This window comes from Heptranchias perlo, chromosome 4, assembly GCF_035084215.1.
Source record: "Heptranchias perlo isolate sHepPer1 chromosome 4, sHepPer1.hap1, whole genome shotgun sequence".
In the NCBI taxonomy this organism is placed as follows: domain Eukaryota; kingdom Metazoa; phylum Chordata; class Chondrichthyes; order Hexanchiformes; family Hexanchidae; genus Heptranchias; species Heptranchias perlo.
Window position 1 is genome coordinate 136,103,586 of NC_090328.1, and position 24,746 is coordinate 136,128,331.

A 24,746-nucleotide genomic window follows, 5' to 3' on the forward strand; every position below is an offset into this window, starting at 1 on the left:
GAATGGAACTGAATGCTGTGCAATTATCAGCGAACATCCCCATTTCTGACCTTATGATGGAGGGAAGGTCATTGATGAAGCAGCTGAAGATGGTTGGGCCTAGGACACTGCCCTGAAGAACTCCTGCAGCAATGTCCTGGGGCTGAGATGATTGGCCTCCAACAACCACTACAATATTCCTTTATGCTAGGATGACTCCAGCCACTGGAGAGTTTTCCCTCTCATTCCCATTGACTTCAATTTTACTCGGGCTCCTTGGTGCCACACTCAATCAAATGCTGCCTTGATGTCAAGGGCAGTCACTCTCACCTCATCTCTGGAATTCAGCTCTTTTGTCCATGTTTGGACCAAGGCTGTCATGAGGTGAGAGTGGTCCTGGCGGAACCCAAACTGAGCATCGGTGAGCAGGTTATTGGTGAGTGAGTGCTGCTTGATAGCACTGTCAACGACACCTTCCATCACTTTGCTGATGATTGGGAGTAGATTGATGGGCAGTAATTGGCCAGATTGGATTTGTCCTGCTTTTTGTTGTCAGGACATACCTGGGCAATTTTCCACATTGTCGGGTAGATGCCAGTGTTGTAGCTGTACTGGAACAGCTTGGCTAGAGGTGCAGCTAGTTCTGGAGCACAAGCCTTCAGCACTGCAGTCGGGAAGTTGTCGGGGTCCATAGCCTTTGCTGTATCCAGTGCACTCAGCCATTTCTTGATATCATGTGGAGTGAATCGAATTGGTTGAAGACTGGCTGCTGTGATGGTGGGGATATCGGGAGGAGGCCAAGATGGATCGTCCACTCGGCACTTCTGGCTGAAGATGGTTGCAAATGCTTCAGCCTTGTCTTTTGCAATCTCGTGCTAGACTCTGCCATCATTGAGGATGGGGATGTTCACGGAGCCTCCGCCACCATTCACGACTGGATGTGGCAGGACTGCAGAGCTTTGATCTGATCCGTTGGTTGTGGAATCGCTTAGCTCTGTCAATAGCATGTTGCTTCCGCTGTTTAACATGCATGTAGTCCTGTGTTGTAGCTTCACCAGGTTGGCACCTCATTTTTAGGTACACCTGGTGCTGCTCCTGGCATGCTCTTCTATACTCCTCATTGAACCAGGGTTGATTCCCTGGCTTGGTGGTAATGGTAGAGTGAGGAATATGCCGGGCCATGAGGTTACAGATTGTGCTGGAATACAATTCTGCTGCTGCTAATGGCCCACGGTGCCTCATGGATGCCCAGTTTTGAGCTGCTAGATTGGTTCTGAATCTATCCCATTTAGCACGGTGGTAGTGCCACACAACATGATGGATGGTGTGAAGACAGGACTTTGTCTCCACAAGGACTGTGCGGTGGTCACTCCTACCAATACTGTCATGGAAAGATGCATCTGTGACAGGTAGATTGGTGAGGACGAGGTCAAGTTGGTTTTTCCCTCGTGTTGGTTCGTTCATCACCTGCCGCAGGCCCAGCCTGGCAGCTATGTCCTTCAGGACTTGGCCAACTCGGTCAGTAGTGGTGCTACCGAGCCACTCTTGGTGATGGACATTGAAGTCCCCCACACAGAGTACATTCTGTGCTCTTGCTACCCTCAGTGCTTCCTCCAAGTGGTGCTCAACATGGAGGAGGACTGATTCATCAGCTGAGGGAGGGCGATAGCTGGTGATCAGCAGGAGGTTTCCTTGCCCATGATTGACCTGATGCCATGAGGTTTCACGGGGTCCGAAGTCAATGTTGAGGACTTCCAGGGCCACTTTCTCCTGACTGTATACCACTGTACTGCCACCTCTGTCCTGCCGGTGGGACAGGATGTACCCAGTGATGGAAGAGTCTGGGACGTTGGCTGAATCATTTCTATGAGTATGGCTATGTCAGGCTGTTGCTTGACTAGTCTGTGGAACAGCTCTCCTAACTTTGACACAAGATGTTAGTGAGGAGGACTTTGCAAGGTCAACTGGGCTTGGTTTGCCTTTGTCGTGTCCGGTACCTAGTCGTCCGTCTGGTTTTATTCTTATTGTGATTTTCTGTAGGGAGATTGTACAACTGAGTGGCTTGCTCGGCCTTTTCAGAAGGCGATTAAGAATCAACCACATTGCTGTGGGTCTGGAGTCACATATCGGGTAAGGACGGAAGCTTCCTTCCGTAAAGGACATTAGCGAACCACATGGGTTTTTACGACAATCCAGTAGTTTTGTGGCCACCATTATCGATAGTTTTTTTATTCCAGATTTTATTTAATTGAATTTAAATTCCCCAGCTGCCATGGTGGGATTTGAACTCATGACTCTGAATCATTAGTCCAGGCCTCTGGATTACTAGTCCAGTAATAAATCCACTATGCTACCGTACCCAATATGACATATGACATAAGTAAACAGTGATATAGTGCTGTATTAGATATGATTGGAAAGAATGTTTTGGTTTTCTTGTAGTCATTTCCATTTGTATATTGAGAACATGGCGCTTTACCAGTTTGGACGGGTGACTAGAGCACAAAATTATTGCAGCTGCGTACTGTATGATCTGTGATGACATTAAAAAAGTTATTTTTTTAAATAAAAGTTTTTTGTGTTTGCATACAATGGATATTTAAAAAGTTTTGTAAAATAGCTCCACTGAAAATTTTATACATGAAATTTCATTCTTCCTACTAATTAGATGCTTTATTATATATATTCGCTCCAATAATTTTAAACTTTTAAACTGTGTTTCCTTTATAGGCAGTTACTTCTCTGCTTACTACAGTCAAACTTGATAAAATGCAACTGTACAAAAGGAGACGCATTAGATGTGACATTATCTTATTTTTTACATGCTCTACGAAATAAAGTATAATATTATAGTGTCCATCAGTGACAACTGTAGGAAGTTTTATTTTTGCAGAAACCACCAATGCAAACTGTGCTTTCTTCTCCATTTCAGGTACTGATGACTTCATTCTGTCCCATGGTCTCGATCACAGACAATGCAATTTCTGACCACTTCCTTATATCCCTCACTAACCACATTCCCATACCCACTTCCTACCCCACTTCCTTCTTAGTCTGCCCTGGAAAAAACTGGAGGAGGTAGCCTCCTGGAAAAAACTGAAGGAGGTAGCCTCCGAAAGCTTGTGAATTTAAAATAAAATTGCTGGACTATAACTTGGTGTTGTAAAATTGTTTACAACTGGAAAAAACTCTCCTCCAAGTCACTTACCACTCCACTTTCAGACTTTTAACTGCCCAGCCTTTGGCCTTCCAGTCACCACAATACTTCTGCAGCCATCAATCCGTGCAACCAATCCCTCACATCCACCTCGGGTTCTCCTGTCCCTGGCAAAATCTTTATTCTCTCATCACAGTCATTCCCCATTATTGGGCACTCAAGTTAACAGGGAACAGACTTGAGCATATCTAGCACGTAACTAGTTTATCCATCCATCGCGAAATCTGGCTGGACCATATCAAGCGCTATCAGTCCTCACTCCTCAAAAAACCCACCCTTGACCCCTCTGCCCTTAAAATAAGTCAGGATTATCTTTGCTTTCCAGCATGATCGTGGAGTAGTGAGTGGTTTTGGCAGAGGTCCGATAGCGCTTGATGTCCTTGCAAATTACCACCCCATCTCCAACCTCCCTTTCCCCTCCAAAGTCCTTGAACATGTTGGCACCTCCCAAATCTGTCCCCATCTTGCCTGCAACTCCATGCATGAATCTGTCCAATCCACCCCTGCCATAGCACCAAAATGACAAATGACATTTGCTGACCATGGTACATTATCCCTACTTGTCCTCTTTGCAGCTTTTGACACGGTCGATCACAACACCCTACTCCAACTGTTGTCCAGCTGGGACGACCCTTGCTTGGCTCCACTCTTACCTATCTCATCATAGCCACAACGTCTTCAGCAATCACTTCTCTTCTGCCCTCACACCATTATCTCCTAGGATCTATCCTTAGTCCCCTCTGCTTCCTCATCTACAAGCTGCTCTTTGGCAACATCTCCCACAGACATGGAGTCAGCTTCCACATTTCCACTGACGACACCCAGATCTACATCTCCATCATCTCTTTCAATCTTTCCAATGTCTCTGTGTTGTCAGACTACTTGCCTGACATCCAGTCTTGGATGAGCCGCAATTTCCTCCAGATAAATATTGGAAAGACTGAAGCCATTGTCTTCGTCCCCATCACAAACTCTGTACCCTTGCCACTGATTCCAACCCCACCCCGACAACTGTCACAGGTTGAACCAGACTGTTTGCACGCTTGGCGTCCAATTCGACTGTTGGACTGAGCTTCCGACCCCTTCGCCTCTCCATCACAAAAACTGCCTACTACCACCACCTCCTGGCCCTACCTCCACCCACCTATACCTTTGTCACCTCCAGATTCGACTGTTCCATTGCTCTCCTGGTCAGCCTCCTATCCTACACCCTGCGTAAATCTCAACTCATCCAAAATTTTCTTGCTCCTATCCTTTCCGGCACAAAGTCCTTCTCACCTCTTACCCCTGTTCTTGCTGACGTTCATTGGCTCCCAGTCCCCCAATTTAAAATTATCATGTTTAAATTCCTTCATTGACTTGCCCCTCCCTATCTCTGTAACCTCTTCCAGGCCTACAACACCACTGACTCCCCCCACCCTACCCCCCAACCCAAGAACTCTCTGACTCTGGCCTTTTGTACAACCCCACCCTTAAATTCCTTGCCTAAACTCTGGTATCTAGTTGTAAATTTGGCTTTGGTGTAAAAGGGTCAATTTGCGATTCTCTCAAACTCATGTACCAGCTCTCAATGCACAGCCTGAAGTCAACGCAATAGCTCTTAATGTTTCTATTGTCTCGACAGAGTACTTTGATCTTACTTCTAACCAAAATCAGCCTTTCTCCACTAGTTACTTCCACATTCCTCCACAGTCCATGAACCCAAGTCCTACCATTCTATAGCACAGTACACAAGGGCCTAGAAATTGGTCTGTGGAGCCCCCGGGTGAGACTCGGATTACTAAGGCCCCAGTACGGGGGGCAGGAAGCGTGCGTACATTTCCGTTTGGTAAGGACAAAAAGTAAGCGCCCTTTACCCACACTTGAAGCAGGCGTTTGTCCCTTTGCATATGCAAATAAGGGGCCAAACGCCTGTTGAGACCCCCCCACTCCAAGATCGGTTTGCCTCATGGAAACCAGGCCTAGAGATCGTCTGCTAGGCCGAATCAAGAAGGTAAGTAAGTTACCTGAATGTGGAGCCAGAAGGAGCAGGAGTGCTCCACCCGACCTGACGCCAAAGGAACTGATCGCCAGCTCCGCCCCCACCCCACGAACTGCCGTTGCTCCCAGCCCCGACCTCTCACATTCCGAGCCCCAACTCCCGATCTCTCAAGCTCCCGGACCTGACCACTGGTCTCCTGGCCCACGACCTCCCTTGATCCCAGCCCTGATCCCCGGTCCCCGCGATCCCCGGCCCCTGAGGGCTGCTACAATGCTAGCAGCAGCCTGATCTCGCACTATTCTTTGCTGGCAGGCTCCAATAATACGCCGGCTCCATTATTATGAGGTCCGAGGCCCAATATCTGTGAATCTCAAGGCAGAAATATTTTTCTAATACTTTTATTATGCTATGCCATATACACAACATATTCACATACCGCCGAGCTTGTTTCCAGTTGTTATAAGATGAATTCTGTAGTTCACTCTCTTCTCCTTCACCTTCCTCCCTCTCCGGTAGCTCAGTGCTAAAACAGAAACATTGCATTTTTTTAATTAAATGATTTACAATCAGTGGCAAAATACTATCCATATCATTTCAATTTTAAAAAAAAATTGAGCATTGCACTAGAAAATGTAGACTTTTCAAACAGTCATTTTTCAAGAAATTCATCCACTTCTGACCAATGAAGTCAAGCTCATGAGGAGTGTAACTAGCAGATTGTCAACCATAGGGAACATTTCTTGCGTGCATGTGTTAAAATTGGATAGGCATGTGGTGAAGGACAGAATACTAGAGCCTGGTCTTTAGTTGTTTCCAAGCCTTTATTCATAGAGATTCCCCTCACACCCCCCACACCCTAAATAAGCTCTCCTATAAATAGAATACAAGAGAGTCCCCAATTGATACCCACCACCTGAATACAATTAACACTCATTGATATAAATCATACAATTAATGCATGCTCCAAGAATTCAGCCTCGCCTGCCAGAGCTGTATAATTGGGAAATGGCGTGGGCTCAGCCCATGATTTTCGACTGGGTTAACATGCCTGCACGATCTCCAGATATGACCTCCCACTGTCACACTGCACAAGTGGAAAATTTACCCTAAAGTGACACACAATGAAAGAAACAATATGAAAACTGAAAAGCTTCATTCTATCGGTGTTTACCACAGGGCCATAGTTGTAAAAATAATACACTGCAGCAAGAATATACACAAAATATCTAGAAGTAACTTTAAAATCTGCAACTTTTCAAAGATATATGAAAATTCTTGCTTGTTTGGTAAATTGAAAACTGCTAAATTCTGAACATAAGTCCCTTTTCTGTGACAGTCTCTGACAGCTCATCACTCTACAGATTTCATGTGTTTTGCGCCAACCAGTTAATGCAGTTTCCCATCTATCCATTTAAAATGCAGCAATTTCTCAGTCCTGCAGCACGATACTGCAACTTTAATCCTTTCAATTCTGAAGTTCCTTATAATTTTCAAATGGGTAAAAGTGATGGCATGAAAAGGAAAAGGCTAGAGACCATACAAACTGTATACAACAGTAATTAGCCAGCCATAACTTTACTTGCTGATTGTGGAAAAAAAAGCAAAAAGTGTTACATTAACTTTCACATCACAAAGCTGCAACTTTTCTAACTCCAAATAACATAGAACAGCAGAATTCAGGAGAAACTTCTTTACCCAAAGAGTGGTAAGAATGTGGAATGCACTGCCACAAGGAGTAGTTGAGGCAAATAACATAGATGCATTTAAGGGGAAGCACATGAGGGAGAAAGGAATAGAAGGGTATCCTGATATGGTTAGATGAAGTAGGGAGGGAGGCGGTTCTTGTGGAGCATAAATGCCGGCAAAGACCAGTTGGGCCTTTTTCTGTGCTGAGGTCTCGATGTTACAATGTGCATAGCTGACCATAGCAGTTGAATTAGTTTGTAGATTATTTACAAGTTACATTTTAATGAAATATATTACTTGAATGATACCAGGAATGAGGGACTTCAGTTATATGGAGAGACTAGAACAGCTAGGATTGTTCTCCTTAGAGCAGAGAAGGTTAAGGGGAGATTTGATAGAGGTTGTTCAAAATTATGAAGGGTTTTGATAGAGTAAATAACTATTTCCACCGGCAGGAGGATTGGTAAGCAGAGGACACAGATTTAAGATAATTGGCAAAAGAACCCAGAGGGCAGATGAGGAGATTTTTTTTTAAACACAGTGAGTTGTCAGGATCTGGAATTCACTGCCTGAAAGGGTGGTGGAAGCAGATTCAATAGTAACTTTCAAAAGGGAACTGGATATATACTTGAAAAGGAAAAATTTGCAGGGCTGTGAGGAAAGAGCAGGGGAGTAGGACTAAATCGGTAGCTCTTTCAAAGAACTGGCACAGGCATGATGGGCCGAATGGCCTCATTTTGTGCTGTAAGGTTCTATGAAATAACCTACAAAAAGCAAAGGCATCTCACCTTCATCTCTATTGGGATTACCAATGTTAAACGGTGCAGTTTTGTGTTCCTGTTGCTCATTCTACACCCCTTCCCTGAAGTTAACCCCATCTCCCAAACAGGTGGGATGAGCATAGATGCAGCAGGCTTACTAATTCTGCTGCATGTTGTTATCTGCTCATAGTGATCAATGTGACAAGGTCCTAATTTGAGCACTATAAATGGCTGATCATGGTATGAGGAGGTGATTTGCCTGCAAGTTTAGTTGCTCTACACACCTGATCAGCTGTGTGAGCTTTGACCACACAGCCATATTGATCTATATAAGCTATGTGAGCTTAACATTTGTCGGTTTAGATTACGCAGGTCTCCCCAGTGCTGATCCCAAAAGAACTGCTGACTGGATCACTGAAGGTGAGTGCATTTTGCCTTCAATATTCATCTCTAAAGCTGGGAGGCCCCTGGTTATCTAAACCAAGACTAGCTGATAATGACATGGAAAAGAAGTGCCTAAACAACAGAAGTAGCATCACTAAATTGAAAACATAGCCAATCTGCACTGATCAGTATAAAAGAAACAAAACACACACATTTGCAGACGATACCAAATTGGGAGCAGTGGCAAACGATGAATATTGATCCACACAAATTCAAAAGGATCTTGACAAGCTCAATCAGTTGGCAGAGAAATGGCAGGTGCAATTTAATAGAGAGAAATGTAAGGTTATGAGATTTGACAGAAGGAAGATTGATGTTATTATGTGCTAAATGGGAATGTACTTGAGGCATCGCAGCAGGAATGAGATCTTGGGGTTTTAGTGGACAAGTTAATAAAATAATCAGCATAATATTCCCAGGCCCTTAAAAAAGCAAACAGAATGCTGGGATGCACAGGCAGGGGTATAACATATAAATCCAGAAAGGTCATTTTAAAACTATATTTGGCTCCAGTGAGACCACATCTGGAGTACTGCGTGCAGCTTTGATCTCCCTAATTCAAAAAGGATAGTCAGTTATCGAAGGGGTTACTGAGAAAGGTTATTACACAGGTTAATCGCAGAACTTAAATTGACTACTCTGGATCTTTCTCTTAGAAAAAAAGAGGGGATATGATATGATTTCGCTATATTTATCAATGATCTAGATGAAGGAATGAAGAGCCGTATATCCAAGTTTGCTGATGACACCAAGTTATGTGGCACAGTAAGTAGTGTAGATGGGAGCGGAAAGTTGCAAAGGGACATTGATAGATTAAGTGAGTGGGAAAAACTCCGGCAGATGGAGTTCAATGTGGGGAAGTGTGAGGTCATCCACTTTCGACCTAAGAGAGGTCAGGATATTTTCCAAATGGTGAGAAGCTAGGAACAGTGAAGGAGCAGAGAGACTTAGGGGTCCATGTACATAAATTACTAAAAATTAGTGGACAGGTACAAAAAATAATTTAAAAGGCTAATGGAATGTTAGCCTTTATCATAAGGGGGCTGGAATACAAAGGGTGGAAGTTATGTTACAGTTATATAAAGCTCTGGTTAGACCACATCTGGAGTACTGAGTTCAGTTCTGGGCACCGCACCTCAGGAAGGAGAGGGTGCAGTGCAGATTCACCAAAATAATACCGGGGCTAAAAGGGTTAAATTATGAGACTCGGCTTGTGTTCCCTTGAGTATAGAAGATTTAGGGGTGATCTAATTGAAGTGTTTAAGATGATTAAAGGATTTGATAGGGTAGCTAGAGAGAAACTATTTTCTTTGGTGAGGGAGTCCAGAACAAGGGGGGGCATAACCTTAAAATTAGAGCTAGGCCATTCAGAGGTGATGTCAGGAAGCATTTCTTCACACAAAGGGTAGTGGAAATCTGGAACTCTCTTCCCCAAAAACCTGTTGAAGCTGGGTCAATTGAAAATGTCAAAACTGAGATTGATAGATTTTTTGTTAGGAAAGGATATTAAGGGATATGGAATCAAGGCAGGTAAATGAAGTTAAGATACAGATCAGCAATGATCCAATTGAATAGCGGAACAGGCTTGACGGGTTGAATGACCTACTCCTGTTCCTATCTTTCTATGATAGACGTTTTTAAAATTGTGAAAAGTTAGGACAAATTAGATCCAAGTAAGCATCCCGACTTGAAAATATATCGCCGTTCCTTCATTGTCGCTGGGTGAAAATCCTGAAACTCTCTTCCTAACAGCACTGTGGGAGAACCTTCACCACACGGACTGCAGCGGTTCAAGAAGGCGGCTCATCACCACCTTCTCAAGGGCAATTAGGGATGGGCAATAAATGACGGCCTTGCCAGCGACGCCCACAACATCCCGTGAATAAAAAAAAACTTTTCTACCGTGTATAGAATCTAAGCTGAAGGGGTCCTGTTTACAAATTATGGACAATAATAAGAAATGCAGGAGGAACTTTTTTACTAAAAGAGAGGTAAGTATGTGGAGCAGATTAACAGCACAGATGGTGGAATAAGAAATGTTAATGGGTTTCAAGATGGAACTAGATAGGTTCTTGTCAACAAATGGGATTCAGGATTATTGGAAATGCACCAAGGGAATACAGTGAATAGGTGGGCTAGATGAACCAGAGGTCTTCTCATGCTTGAAACTGTTATTATATTAATATTGAACTGAATCTGTTCTGGCAGCAGAGATGTGATTATTAGATTCAGAGTATCACTTGAAACAGTGATCACGAAAAGTGTTTTTTTAACGACAAGTTTTTAATACCATCAAGAATGACTATTTGATAGCATAAATCTAAACTCTGAAAAATCTTTTAAACAAAGAAATTATATTGGGTCGGAATTTGCTGCAGCATGCCTGGTTAGTTACACTTTTTCCTGCATCCTGCTGCTCAAAAATATTTTGCCCTGTAAATTGCTGGATGCGCGAGCTAATAACGGCACAGGGCGAGGGCAACTGGGACCTTGGTGAACAGTGGGACCAACAGTGTAACCGTTTAACCAATGAGATTTAAGGATTGAGAAATAAACAGTGATAGAACTGAGAAGGAGGGTAAATTAGAGTGGGTGAATTCAATGTCAAATCAGGTACAGAAAAAAAAAGTAAAGAAAGATAGGATTAATAGAGAGATAAATAGGAGTCAGAGAAAGTGGCAAGTTGGATCCAAAATTGGCACAGTGGCAGGAAGCAAAGGGTAATGGTTCCGGGTGTTTTCGTGACTGGAAGGGTGTTTTCAGTGGAGTTCCACAGGGTTCAGCACTGGGTCCATTGCTTTTTGTGGTATATATTAATGATTTAGACATAAATGTAAGGGGCATGATTAAGAAGTTTGCAGATGATACAAAAATTGGCTGTGTGGTTGATAGTGAGGAAAGCTGTAGACTGCAGGAAGATATCAATGGACTGGTCAGGTGGGCAGAATAGTGGCAAATGGAATTCAATCCAGAGAAGTTGAGGTAATGCATTTGGGGAGAGCAAACAAGGTAAGGGAATACACAATAAATGGGAGGATATTGAGAGGTGTAGAGGAACAGAGGGACCTTGGAGTGCATGTCCACAGATCCCTGAAGGTAGCAGGACAGGTAGATAAGGTGGTTAAAAAGGCATACGGGATACTTTCCTTTATTAGCCGAGGCGCAGAATTTAAGAGCAGAGAGGTTATGCTAGAACTGTATAAAACACTAGTTAGGCCACAGCTTCAGTACAGCATACAGTTCTGGTCACATTATAGGAAAGATATGATTGCACTAGAGAGGGCACAGAGGAGATTTACGAGGATGTTGCCAGGACTGGAGAATTTTAGCTATGAGGAAAGAATGCTGGCCTTTATATCTAGAGGACTGGAGTATAAGGGGGCAGAAGTTATGCTGCAGCTATACAAAACCCTGGTTAGACCGTACCTTGAGTACTGTGAGCAGTTCTGGGCACCGCACCTTCGGAAGGACATATTGGCCTTGGAGGGAGTGCAGCATAGGTTTACTAGAATGATACCTGGACTTCAAGGGTTAAGTTACCAGGAGAGATTACACAAATTGGGGTTGTATTCTCTAGAATTTAGAAGGTTAAGGGGTGATCTGATCGAAGTTTATGAGATATTAAGAGGAACAGATGGGGTGGATAGAGAGAAACTATTTCTGCTGGTTGGGGATTCTTGGAGTAGGGGGCACAGTCTAAAAATTAGAGCCAGACCTTTCAGGAGCGAGATTAGAAAACATTTCTACACACAAAGGGTGGTAGAAATTTGGAACTCTCTTCCGCAAACGGCAACTGATACTAGCTCAATTGCTAAATTTAAATGTGAGATGGATAGCTTTTTGGCAACCAAAGGTATTAAGGGATATGGGCCAAAGGCAGGTATATGGAATTAGATCACAGATCAGCCATGATCTTATTAAATGGCGGAGCAGGCACGAGGGGCTGAATGGCCTACTCCTGTTCCTATGTTCCTATTCAAAAGGCTGGGGTTGTTTTCACTGGAACAGAGAAGGCTGAGAGGTGATTTAATTGAGGCATATAAAATTATGAGGAGCCTGAATAGAGTGGATAGGGAGGACCTATTTCCCTTAGCAGAGGAGTCAGTGACCAGGGGGCATAGATTTAAAGTAATTGGTCGAAGGATTAGAGGGAAGCTGAGGAGAAATTTTTTCACCCAGAGCGTGGTGGGGGTCTGGAACTCACTGTCTGAAAGGGTGGTAGAAGCAGAAACCCTCAACTCATTTAAAAAGTACTTGGATGTGCACTTGAACTGCCGTAACTTACAGGGCTACGGACCAAGTGCTGGAAAGTGGGATTAAGCTGGATAAACAAAAAATGCTGGTAATACTCAGCAGGTCAGACAACATCTGTGGAGAGAGAAACAGAGTCAATGGCCCCGATATTACCAGGAGGCAGCGGGGTGGCGTCTGGGCGCGTGGGTAACCTGCCCAGTGAAATCCATCCGTTCCCCATGCGATCGCAGGTAAATTGAAGCCACTTACCGTGGCTTCCGGGTTTTCCGTCGTCATCCTGAGCAGCGGGCGGACTGCGCACTCTCATCACAGGTTGTCAGCTGGAGGAGCCCCATTTAAAGGGGCAGTCCTCCAATGCTGCTCCTGCAGCGAAGAACCAAAAGTACAGAATGGAGCAGACCAGGGGAAAGGCTGCTCCCAGATTTAATGATGCCTCACTCCAGGTCCTACTGGATAGGGTGAGGAGGTGGAGGGATATTTTCCACCCAGCGGACGGGAGGAAGTGGCCTGCTTCTGCCATCAAGAAGGGCTGGCAGAGGAGGTCACCAGCAGCAGCAACGTCTCCCGCACATGGATCCAGTGCAGGAAGCGCTTCAATGACCTAACTAGGTCAGCCAAAGTGAGTACACTTACTCATTCTCCTAGACTCTGTCTTCCACATCACCGCCCCCACCCCCCAACTCATTCTGTACATGCCAACACTAATCTATCACATCACTCCTCACACCCTCTCAAACCTCATCCTAAACTTAGCTGCACTTACTCACCTCCCCATTACTCACTCCACCACTACCACTCAACCCAATCCTCAAACAATGTCATGGCTCTGTCTCATACTCACCCTCTGATGCATTTCTTTCACGGTCAGCCTCACCCAAACCAATGCATTCGGCAGTTGGCCACGTCACCATCCCTCACTCACTCCTATCTACTTTCTGTCCTTATAGGAGAAGAGCCCAGAATGTACAGGAGAGGGCTAATCCCAGAGGGGGGCCGCAACATCTGGTCGTCCTCATGGATGTGGAGCAGGAGGCTCTGGAACTGATCCGCACCCTCGAATGCCTGTCCATCGGGGACGCCGAGACTGCCACCCGTCAACCGTCTGGTGACAGAACTTTAACACTCAGCACTCACAATAGCAAATGATGTTAACATGCCTTGCCATCTTCAGCACCTCAACATCTGGAATCATGCTTAACATTGCCTTCTGTTCTCTTACAGGGCCTTCAGCGACCGCAGTGATGGCGGAGGGCAATTCCTCAGAGGACCTGCCGGCCTTCTAAGGGAGCACCATCACATCTGAGCGAGCCATCCACCAGCGCAGATACACACACCTTGGTGGGTCCCCGTCCTCAGTTAGTTGGGGTCGCACATGGTGAGTCACCACACACGTGAGCACGAGCAGACACTGGTGGGGGGCAGCTGTGGAGAGTCCGCGGCAGTGGGAGCACTCTTCTCCAGGCTCTGTCAGCTGGTCACAGATGCTGAACCCTGGGGGCCATCCTTTAAAAAGGAGAATGATTGAGAGGCAGCAGCACATTTGCGAAGTGCTGGAACAGGTGCCACGCGCACTCTCCACAATCGCGCAGAGGATGGAGGAGTCGAACTCCTGCATGAATGGAATGATGGCACAGGTACAGGAGGGAATCTCAGATACTGTCACAGAGACGTGAGGGCATCTCTGAGATAGTGTCGCGGGTAAGTGTGGAAATGTCTGCGATGGAGGGAAGGCTAGCCTCCATCGAGCTTCAAGCACGGCTCACCAATGAGTCCATTAAGGCCTTGCCAACGGCCCTTCGGATTCAGGGTGAGCATCTTTCTGCCGCCTTAAACAGGTAGGCAGATACTCTGGCACTGGCCTTACAAGGCTTCACACATGTCCTCCAAACTGTCATCCAGCAGGGTGGTTGGAGTGGTGTGGGCCTGGCCCAGGAGAGGGATGATGGCGAAAGGGGACATGGAAGTGGGGACACCACTCAAAGCGCTCCCACGTCTCACCCGTTGCCCCCCTCTCAACCAGTACCCGCAATGCTGCCTCCTCTCCAGGTGGTCGAGTCTGCCCCTGCACAGGTGCAGGTGGTGCAGTGTTTGGAGGGGCCCTCACAGGCACCGAAACCCAGAGGGCGTAAGCCCAAAGCATCTAATCGGTCAGGGCATGAACAAGAGCAACCTCTGCTGCAGCCACAGGGGAAGCACCACATCGGAGTAGTCGTAAGCGTCAGGCAAAGGTTTTGTGAGCACAAAGGGGATGCACAAGGGTGTTTGACGCTTTGTCATGTTTTTTATTTATATTTGATTTTTGTTAATGGCACATTAAATATTATATTGTCACCATTACTGCTATATCTTGGCCATTCTTGACTGGCTTGTTCAATGAGTCCCTTTCATGAGGTTCACCATGAACAGCCACACTTGATGCCACCCATTGGGTCACCCTACAGTGGGTGTATGTATAGTTGCACAACTATGTTGTGCAGGTGCCTGTGGTGCAGCACTGTGTTGTGGAGCTCCACGTGGCGGAGGTGGATGGCGTGCCTGGCGAGGCTGGTGATGTTGCTCGTCCTCGGATGAAGTGATGAATGCAGCTATGGCTCCCTCCCCATCCTGACGGTGTAAGTTTGAGGGGGTCCGCAAAGTAGGTAAATGTGTTTGCACAGCAGAGTTTAGGGTATAAATTAATAATTTTGAGTGGAAAGACAAAGGTGTTACATCCAAAACTTTGTCTTAAGTGACAGTGCCCTGCTGCAATAAATGAGGTTTTCCCCCCAACTGTCAAATAATCCTTTGCATCTCCCACTGGCTGCTGGCTGAAACACGTCTGCTCCAACAGGGAGTGTTTTCCACAGCACGGGAATTGTGCTGAGGATCCTTCAAAATCACACCCCTGCCAAAATCTCCACTCAATGAGGTCTGTCAAGTACCTCAACTACCTAAATAACTATCTAAATTACCATCCTGCCGGCTTTAATTGTCGGTGGGAGTCCCGCATGTGGGAGCTGCGCGCGCACCCGAACGCATCATTGGGGGCGAACCTGGAAGTGAGTGGGTTGGAGCCGGGCTCCGAACCCGCTCCGGGATTCCGCCATTTTCGAAGCCCCCCCCGCCCCCACCCGGCCATCCGAAAATCAGCCCCAATGTTTCAGATCAATGACCTTTCGTCAAGTTTGCTAACGATACAAAGCTAGGTGGGAAAGTAAGCTGTGAGGTGGACTCAAAGAGACTGCAAAGGGATATCAGCAGGTTAAGTGAGTGGGCAAGAAGGTGGCAGATGGAGTATGATGTGGGAAATGTGAAGTTTATTCACTTTGGTAGAAAAAATAAAAAAACGGAATATGTTTTACATGGTGAGAAACTATTACATGTTGGTGTTCAGAGGGATTTAGGTGTCCTTGTACACGAAACACAGAGAGTTAGCATGCAGGTACAGCAAGCAATTAGGAAGGCAAATGGTACGTTGACCTTTATTGCAAGAGGGTTGGAATACTCGAGTAAGGAAGTCTTGCTACAATTGTACGGGACTTTGGTGAGCCCACACCTGGAGTAGTGTGTGCAGTTTTGCTCTCCTTACATAAGGAAGGATATACTTGTCTTTGAGGTGGTGCAACGAAGGTTCACTAGATTGATTCTTGGGGTGTAAGGGTTATCCTATGAGGAAAGATTGAATAGAATGGGCTTATATTCTCTGGAGTTTAGAAGAGAGGTGATCTCATTGAAACATATAAGATTCTAAGAGGGCTTGACAGGGTAGATGCTGAGAGGATGTTTCCCCTGGCTGGAGAGTCTAGAACTATGGGGCATAGTCTCAGGATAAGGGGTCGGCCATTTAGGACTGAGATGAAGGGAAATTTCTTCATTCAGAGGGTCGAGAATATTTGGAATTCTCTACCCCAGAGGGCTGTCGATGCTCAGTCAATGAGTATATGCATGACTGAGATTGATTGATTTTTGGACTCTAAGGGAATCAAGGGATATGGAGATCGGGCGGGAAAGTGGAGTTGAGGTCGGAGATCAGCCATGATCTCATTGAATGGCGGAGCAGGTTCGAGGGGCCATATGGCCTACTCCTGCTCCCATTTCTTATGCTCTTATGTCAGAACTAGAAGAAGTAAAGATTTAACAGTTTTTAAACAAGTACAGAGCCAGAGAAAGGGGGTGGGAGAAGAAGGGGAGGGGAGGAAAGAACAAAAGCGAAGGTCTGTGATAGGGTGGAGGGCAGGAGTGATTAGATGACAAAAGGGATGATGGTGCAAGGCAAGTAGGGTGATAATGGGACAAGTAAAGAAACAAAAGATGGGTCTAGAGGAGCTGTAAATGGCAACAACAGAACCATTACCAACACATGCTGCCCGAAAAAATGGGAGCAGTGGTTATGATCTGAAGTTATTGAAATTGTTGTACTTGAATTGAATTGTAATTCATTCAATTTAGTATACTGTATTCGCTGCTCACGATGCGGTCTCCTCTACATTGGGGAGACCAAATGCAGATTGGGTGCTCTCTTTGCTTGAACACCTCCGTTTAGTCCGCAAGCGTGACCCTGAGCTTCCGGTCGCTTAGCATTTTAATTCCACGTCCCACTCCCACTCTGATCTCTCTGTCTTCGGCCTCCCTCACTGTTCCAGTGAAGCTCAACAGAAGTTCGAGAAACATGGGATATGGGGATCGGGCAGGAAAGTGGAGTTGAGGTCGAAGATCAGCCATGATCTTATTGAATGGCGGAGCAGGCTGGAGGGGCCGTATGGCCTACTCCTGCTCCTATTTCTTATGTTCTTAGCAACTCATCTTTCGATTAGGCACTTTACAACCTTCCAGACTCAACACTGATTTCAATAACTTCAGATCATAACCACTGCTCCCATTTTCTTCAGACAGCAAATGCTGGTTCCGCTGTTGCCATTTACAGCTCCTCTAGACCCATCTTTTGTTTCTTTACTTGTCCCATTACCCCCCCTTTTTGCCTTGTACCACCCTTTTGTCATTCAATCACTCCTGCCCATCCAACCCATCACAGACCTTCCATTTTGTTCTTTCCTCCCTTCCTTCCCCACCCCCTTTTCCCTGGCTCTGTACTTACTTAAAAACTGTTCAATCTTTACTTCTTCCACTTTTGACGAAAGGTCATCGACCTGAAATGTTAACCCTGTTCCTTTCCCCACAGATGCTGCCTGACATGCTGAGCATTTCCAGCATTTTCTGCTTTTATTTATGAATGTACTGTTCCCTTAAAGTATTTAAAATGTTGATTTTGTTCTACAAATGTCCCACTAACTGCTTACAACATAGGAGGCAATTTTCAATCATTCAAGGATAAAACAGATAGCAGAGTACAATAACTTGACCAGCACCACACTCAAAACTACATTAAGTATAAAAATGCAATACTCCACAATGCAAAGCTTGCAAAGTCTCCTTGCCATGACAATGCATACTCATTGTTTAAAGATTACCTGGGCTTACTTTCTGCAATCCAAGCAACCACATGTCTGCGAGGTCTATAAAATTGTAAGTTTCGGACAGGTGAAGCAGACTGGTTAAGCATATGTGATCTGTGATTAGTCCTCCATTCACTCCACTGAGCTGAAGTTTTGTACAGTAATGACAAGCCAAGTTTGCAGCAGTGCATTAAACCAGTTCAACAGCACATCTGTCCCTGAAACTTAAATATTCATTATGTGGCAGACAGCTATAAAAATAACCACGTTACCCAGCTCCCTTTTAATTTTACCATTTTTTTTTACTCAACCGACACAGATAGTTCCTCTTTACTGAAAACAGTGCTGGCCAGATTGACTAAAGTAATCATACCACTCCTCAGCTCAAACAATACAATTTGTTCAGAATTTTTACTTTATGGTGAAACCTGCATTTAAAGCACTAAAAAAATTGAAAGAACTCTTTTTTTCCCCTGATGTTAACGCCTTACAATTACTTGTAAATTTTCTGCTTGGTTGCCACGGTACAGGGTATTATAATTCCACATCACTCCCTCACATATATAGAATTATTCCACAGCAGTTAGAAATCCCCAGCAACCTAAGACCCATGTGAAATTTCCAAGTAAACCTCAGGCCCTAGCCAGAAGGCAGGCCTACGAGCAGGAACCTTCTCGATATATTCAGGAACCTAGGAACAGGAGTCGGCATTCAGCCCCTCGAGCCTGTTCCGCCATTCAGTTAGATCATGGCTGATTTGTATCTTAAGTCCATTTACCCGCTTTGGTTCCGTAACCCTTAATACCCTTGTCTAACAAAAATCTATCAATCTCAGTTTTGAAATTTTCGATTGATCTAACCTCAACAAATTTTGGGGCAGAGTGTTCCAGATTTCCACTATCCTTTGTGTGAAGAAGTGCTTCCTGCCATCACCCCTGGACGGCCCAGCTCTAATTTTAAGATTAAGCCCCGCCTTGTTCTGGACTTCCCCCACCAGAAGAAATAGTTTTTCTCTATCTACCCTATCAATTCCTTTAATCAACTTAAACACCTCATTTAGATCACCCCTTAATCTTCTTTACTCAAGGATATACAAGCCTAGTCTATGCAATCTGTCCTCATTACCCTTTTAGCCCCAGTGTCATGCTGGTGAATTGAATATGTGCTGTACCCCCTCCTAGGCCAATGTATCCTTCCTGAGGTGTGGTGCCCAGAACTGAACTCAGTACTCCAGATCTGGTCTAACCAGAACCCTTTGTATTCCAGCCCCCTTGAGATAATTAGTCTTTTAAATTATTTTTTTGGACCTGCCCACTAGCTTTTAGTGACTTCTGTACTTGGACCCCTAAATCTCTCTGCTCCTCCACAGTTCCTAGCTTCTCATCATTTAGAAAATACTGTGATCTATCTTTCTTGGGTCCAAAGTGGATGACATCACGACTGCCTACATTAAACTCCATCTGCCACAGTTCTGTCCACTCAATTAATCTATCAAAGTCTCTTTGCAACTTTCTAACACTAAATGACCAATTTATGGTATGGTTAGTGACTTTCCCCAAGCTCCCCCCAAGAATTGTGTAATTTTGTGTGTTTGTGATATATTCTGAAAATTATTTCTAGCTATACACACCAATATGAGTGAACAAGGAAACTGGTATTCAGAAACAACGTGAAGGAATTATTTGAATAATTTGATTGATCAGTTTTTTGTTACTTGATGGTTCGAGAATGGTAGCTTTGAAAAATAAATGAGGAATTTGATTGTTCAATTTGTTGCTAGTTATTCATTCCTTACGAATATTTATTGGTACTTTTGATTAGCTCATACTTAGTCTATTGGAAATTTGATTGGTAATTGAACAGGTATTTGAGCCAATTGCAATTTTTCACCTCACACAGGGGTAGATTTTCCTCTACCCTGTATTCCCCAGGCGCAGAGTCAAGGAAAATGGGCAGAGATCTGTTATATTAGGTGTCTGTCCCTAGTGCAATGCCCGGGATTTCTGGGGGTTTGCTCGCAATGGGACTGTAGTAGGATTTCTATGAGGTAGGAGGAGGCGTTCCTAGCCTCCAATCTCAACTTCCTCCAATGTTGCTTGTTGGCATGCCATGAGTGGTGCCTGTTGACAGCTGGCAGAATAACCCTTCCCAGGAAGATTTAAAGTACTTGGACCAATTGGCTACTGCTCTCAAGCAGCAGCCAGAAAGTCCTGATCTTGGTGCAGCTGCAGGCATCTCAGGAGTTTATGGAGGTTGGACAACGGAAGGCCAGCAAAGAGACCACTGGAAAAATTGAGGTGACAAAAGCATGGATAAGGTTTTCAGTAACTGAGATAGGGAGAGAGGCAGGCAATATTGTTGAGTTATTGTTGTGTTGATGTTCTGTAGGGAGCTCAGCTTAGGCTTTGTTGAGCCTGAGCAAGCAGCCAGGGATGGGGCTGGCATCAGTGCTGAAGGGTTAACTTGACATATCTTGAAAGGACTAGAGTCAGCAGAACTAGTTCACTTTTTGAACTTGTTTACAACTGTAGTTAACCACAAGTTGTTTATGAAACTGTGAATGGGCAGGCATGAGATTTCAGAACAAAGGATGTGATATGCCATAGATAAGCAGAGTTGTTGTTGAGATACAGGAAGTGGGTAACAACTACTAGAAAGAGTCTTGATGCACATGGAAGGTAAACTATCAGGAGAGGCGACCACTCAAACGACAAACAAGGATTGGTTAAAGAGGGTATCATGCCAGCGATCATGCACTGCCCATGCCTCTAAGATGGGATAAAAGGTGGAATCAAATGTTCAGTGCTAGCCGGCGGTGGAAGACGACCATCTAGGAAGATAGAGCTCGAGAGAAACCCTCAGATGTCAAAGATTGATCACCTTGTTGTCTTGAGTTCAGTTCAACTCAACAAAGGCTGTATGTACCTAACTTGTTCTTACATAATGACGCTGTATCACTAACTGTAGTTTCACAGTAAAAAGGATACTTGTGAAACAATCAATCTTGTCTGAGATTTATTACTCCATTACTGAAGGCTCGAGGAGGACAAAGAGGAATAATGTACCTTGATCAAAGCCACAGAAGGTATAGTTTAGGGCCATTTCAGCAAGGCAGAATCAGACTGGAGAGATTCAAATATGGAGTTTCAGAAGAGATGGGCATGGAGCTGAGAGGTGACCACACGCTCAAGGGCCTTAAAGACGAAAGAGAGGTTAGAGATGGAGTGATAGTTCGAGAGGGCGGATGAGTCAAGCATGGATTTTTAGAGTGGGGGGGAGGGGAGACAGGTAATAACAGCGGTTTTGAAGGGGAAAGGGTACTATTAACAGTGTCAGTTGCCATGGTGACTAGGCGTGGTAGTTGAGTGATAAAGAGTAGAATAAGGAGGGAAGCAAGGGACGACGAGGTAGGTCTCATGGAAGAGATGAGTTTGGAAAGGATGAGGGGAGAAACAGCAAAGTGACAAGTTTTAGGGCTGTAATGGCTCAGAGATGAGGGGTTATTGGGGGCATAGAGGGAAGAGAAAGAGGAGGGACTAGTAGAGGTAGCTTTGCAGATGGTTTCCATCTTAGAGACAAAGAAATCAATGAGTTCCTTACAATTGGTATTGGAGGTGAGGGTAGAGGTAGCAGTAGAAAGGGGTTTGAGGTGGTTAGCTGTGGAGAAGAGCAGCCTAAGGTTGTCCTTGCCCTCCAGGGTGATCGTGGAGCAGTAGGTGGTTCTGGTGGAGAAGAGCAAGTCACTGTAAAGCTTGAGGTCGTCAAGCCAAATCAGGCAATTGATGACAATGTCAACTGTGAAAGGTATGCTTGAGTTTATGCTCCTCTAACTTGAGTATGAAGATGGGGGATTGTACCAGGGGCAGTAACAGAGACAGTCTCAGGATACGGGGTAGGACATTTAGGACAGACATGAAGAGAAATGTCTTCACTCAGAGGGTGGTGAACCTGTGGAATTCTCTACCACAGTAGGCTGTGGAGGCCAAGTCACTGAATATATTTAAGAAAGAGCTAGATAGATTTCTAGACATAAAAAGCATCAAGAGGTATGGGGAGAGAGTGGGAATATGGTATTGAGATAGAGGATCAGTCATGATCATACTGAATGGCGGAGCAGGCTCGAAGGGCTGAATGGCCTGCTCCTGCTCCTATTTTCTATGTTTTTACGTATATGGACTTTCAAAATGCGTTTGATAAAGTGACGCATGGTAGGCTTATCATCAAGATTGCGGCCTATGGAATAAAGGGGGCAGTAGCAACGTGGATACAGAATTGGCTAAGCGACAGGAAACAGAGAGTAGTGGTGAACGGTTGTTTTTCGGACTGGAGGGAGTTGTACAGTAGTGTTCCCTAGGAATCGGTATTAGGACCACTGCTTTTCTTGATATATATTAATGACTTGGACTTGGGTGGACAGGGCACAATTTCAAAATTTGCAGATGACACAAAACTCGGAAGGGTAGTAAATAGAGAGGAGGACAGTGATGGACTTCAAGAGGATATAGACAGGCTGGAGGCATGGGCGGACACGTAGCAGATAAAATTTAACGCAGAAAAATGCAAAGTGATACATTTCGGTAGGAAGAAAGAGGAAAGGCAATATAAACTAGAGGGCACAACTCTAAAAGGGGTACAGGAACAGAGAGATCCAGGGGTATATGTGCACAAATCGTTGAAGGTGGCAGGGCAGTTTAAGAAAGCAGTTAAAAAAGCATACGGGATCCTGGACTTTATAAATAGAGTATAAAAGTATGGAAGTCATGATGAAACTTTATAAAACCCTGGTTCGACCACAACTGGAGTATGTTGTCCAGTTCTGTGCACCGCACTTTAGGGAAGATGTGAAGGCCTTAGAGAGGGTGCAGAAGAGATTTACGAGAATGCAGTTCTGGTCGTCGCACTACAGGAAGGATGTGATCGCTTTGGAGAGGGTGCAGAGGAGATTCACCAGGATGTTACCAGGGCTGGAGCGCTTCAGCTATGAAGAGAGACTGGGAAGATTGGGTTTGTTTTCCTTGGAGCAGAGGAGGCTGAGGGGGGACATGATTGAGGTGTACAAAATTATGAGGGGCATAGATAGGATGGATACTAAGGAGCTTTTTCCCTTCGTTGAGGGTTCTATAACAAGGGGGCATAGATTCAAGGTAAAAGGCGGGAGGTTTAGAGGGGATTTGAGAAAGAACTTTTTCACCCAGAGGGTGGCTGGAGTCTGGAACTCACTGCCTGAGAGGGTTGTGGAGGCAGGAACCCTCACAACATTCAAGAAGCATTTGGATGAGCACTTGAAATGCCATAGCATACAAGGCTACGGACCAAATGCTGGAATATGGGATTAGATTAGACTGGGCTTGATGGCCGGCGCGGACACGATGGGCCGAAGGGCCTCTCTCCGTGCTGTATAACTCTATGACTCTATGATTCCAGGGATGAGGGACTTCAGTTACACGGATAGACTGGAGAAGCTGGGGTTGTTCTCCTTGGAACAGAGACGGTTGCGAGGAGATTTGATAGAGGTATTTAAAATCACGAAGGGTCTAGACAGAGTAGATAGAGAGAAACTGTTCCAATTGGCGGCAGGGTCAAGAACCAGAGGACATAGATTTAAGGTGATTGGTAAAAGAACGAAAGGGGGCATGAGGAAAAACGTTTTTACACAGCGAGTGGTTAGGATCTGGAATGCACTGCCCGAGGGGGTGGTGGAGGCAGATTCAATCATGGCCTTCAAAAGGGAACTGGATAAGTAGTTGAAAGAAAATAACTTGCAGGGCTATGGGGATAGGGCAGGGGAGTGGGACTAGCTGGATTGCTCTTGCATAGAGCCAGCACGGACCCAATGGGCCGTATGGCCTCCTTCCGTGCTGTAACCTTTCTATCATCCTATTCTATGATTCTACAGCTCTTTAGATATATTAACTCCAATGTTTTTGTAATGAGAAATGGACTGCAATCAGGAAGTACCCAACTCCAACTGCCAAACCTATGTTGTCTAGATTGCTAACCCCATCGATAACGTGTCTCAATCAATCCTTCCGGAAAATGTCAATTTGCCCTCTCAAATCCAACAAAATCTGTGACCAAACATCTTCATAAAACCTGTATTTTAATTATCCACACAATTCACAATGAATAAATATTTATTCACACAGCAAGACATGGTGTTATGGAGCACAGTCTCTGAGCAGAATTTTATTTCTGTGTCTTGGTAGCTCTCTCTAAATGTTGCTTTACTTGATGACACAAAACAGCATTTCATGCCACAGAATCGTGCTAAATTTAAAGTTGCTAGAACACTCCCCATCTCTCAGAATTATATCAAGAAATTAAGGAGGAAATAGCCACGTGCAAAGCAAAAGCAAGCAACCTATTTCCTCCCAGCAAAAACATACACTTAACGCTGCTAAATGGTTTAAAGCATTGGGTGGGGGGGGCGGGGGAGATACCAGAGTCTGATTTGGGAGACATCTATCTTTCTAGCACCAATCATTGAGTGAACCGTGGAATTATGCCAGGTAATGTTAAAAAAATGAATTGCAAACAGTTCACATACTTTAAAATTAGCAATAAAATAATGGAGATGGCATTTAGGCGCAGCGAGCCTCAAAAAAGGAGAAAAGACGAAGAACCAGAATCAAATAATATGCTGCAAAGAGTAACCTTTATAAACTATAAAATTCATTAAATGCCTCTTCTCCCACCACTATGCAGTTGTGGGCTAAATATCTGTCAGGACACCAGGGAGAACTCCCCTATGCTTATACAAAGAAAGAACTTGCATTTACAATCACAGGATGTCCCTAAGCGCTTTACAGCCAATGAAGTACTTTTGAAGTGCAGTCACTGTCATAATGTAGGAAACGCAGCAGCCAATTTGCGCACAGCAAGGACCCACAAACAGCAATGAAATATATGACCAGATCATCTGTTTTAGTGATGTTGGTTGAAGGATAAATATTGGACAGGACACCAGGGTGAACGCCCCTGCTCTTCTTCGA

At 44.8% G+C, this 24,746-nt stretch overlaps 1 protein-coding gene across 9 annotated transcripts in view; it reads right to left on the minus strand.

Moving 5' to 3' along the window:
- Window positions 1–24,746, minus strand: part of LOC137321295 (multiple PDZ domain protein) — a 326,443-nt gene that overhangs the window by 119,877 nt on the left and 181,820 nt on the right. For all 9 annotated transcript variants that reach the window (XM_067983665.1, XM_067983664.1, XM_067983660.1 and 6 more), the window contains one exon: window positions 5,614–5,700. In XM_067983665.1, the coding sequence (XP_067839766.1) occupies window positions 5,614–5,700 (87 nt within the window). The remainder of the gene's footprint in view (window positions 1–5,613; window positions 5,701–24,746) is intronic.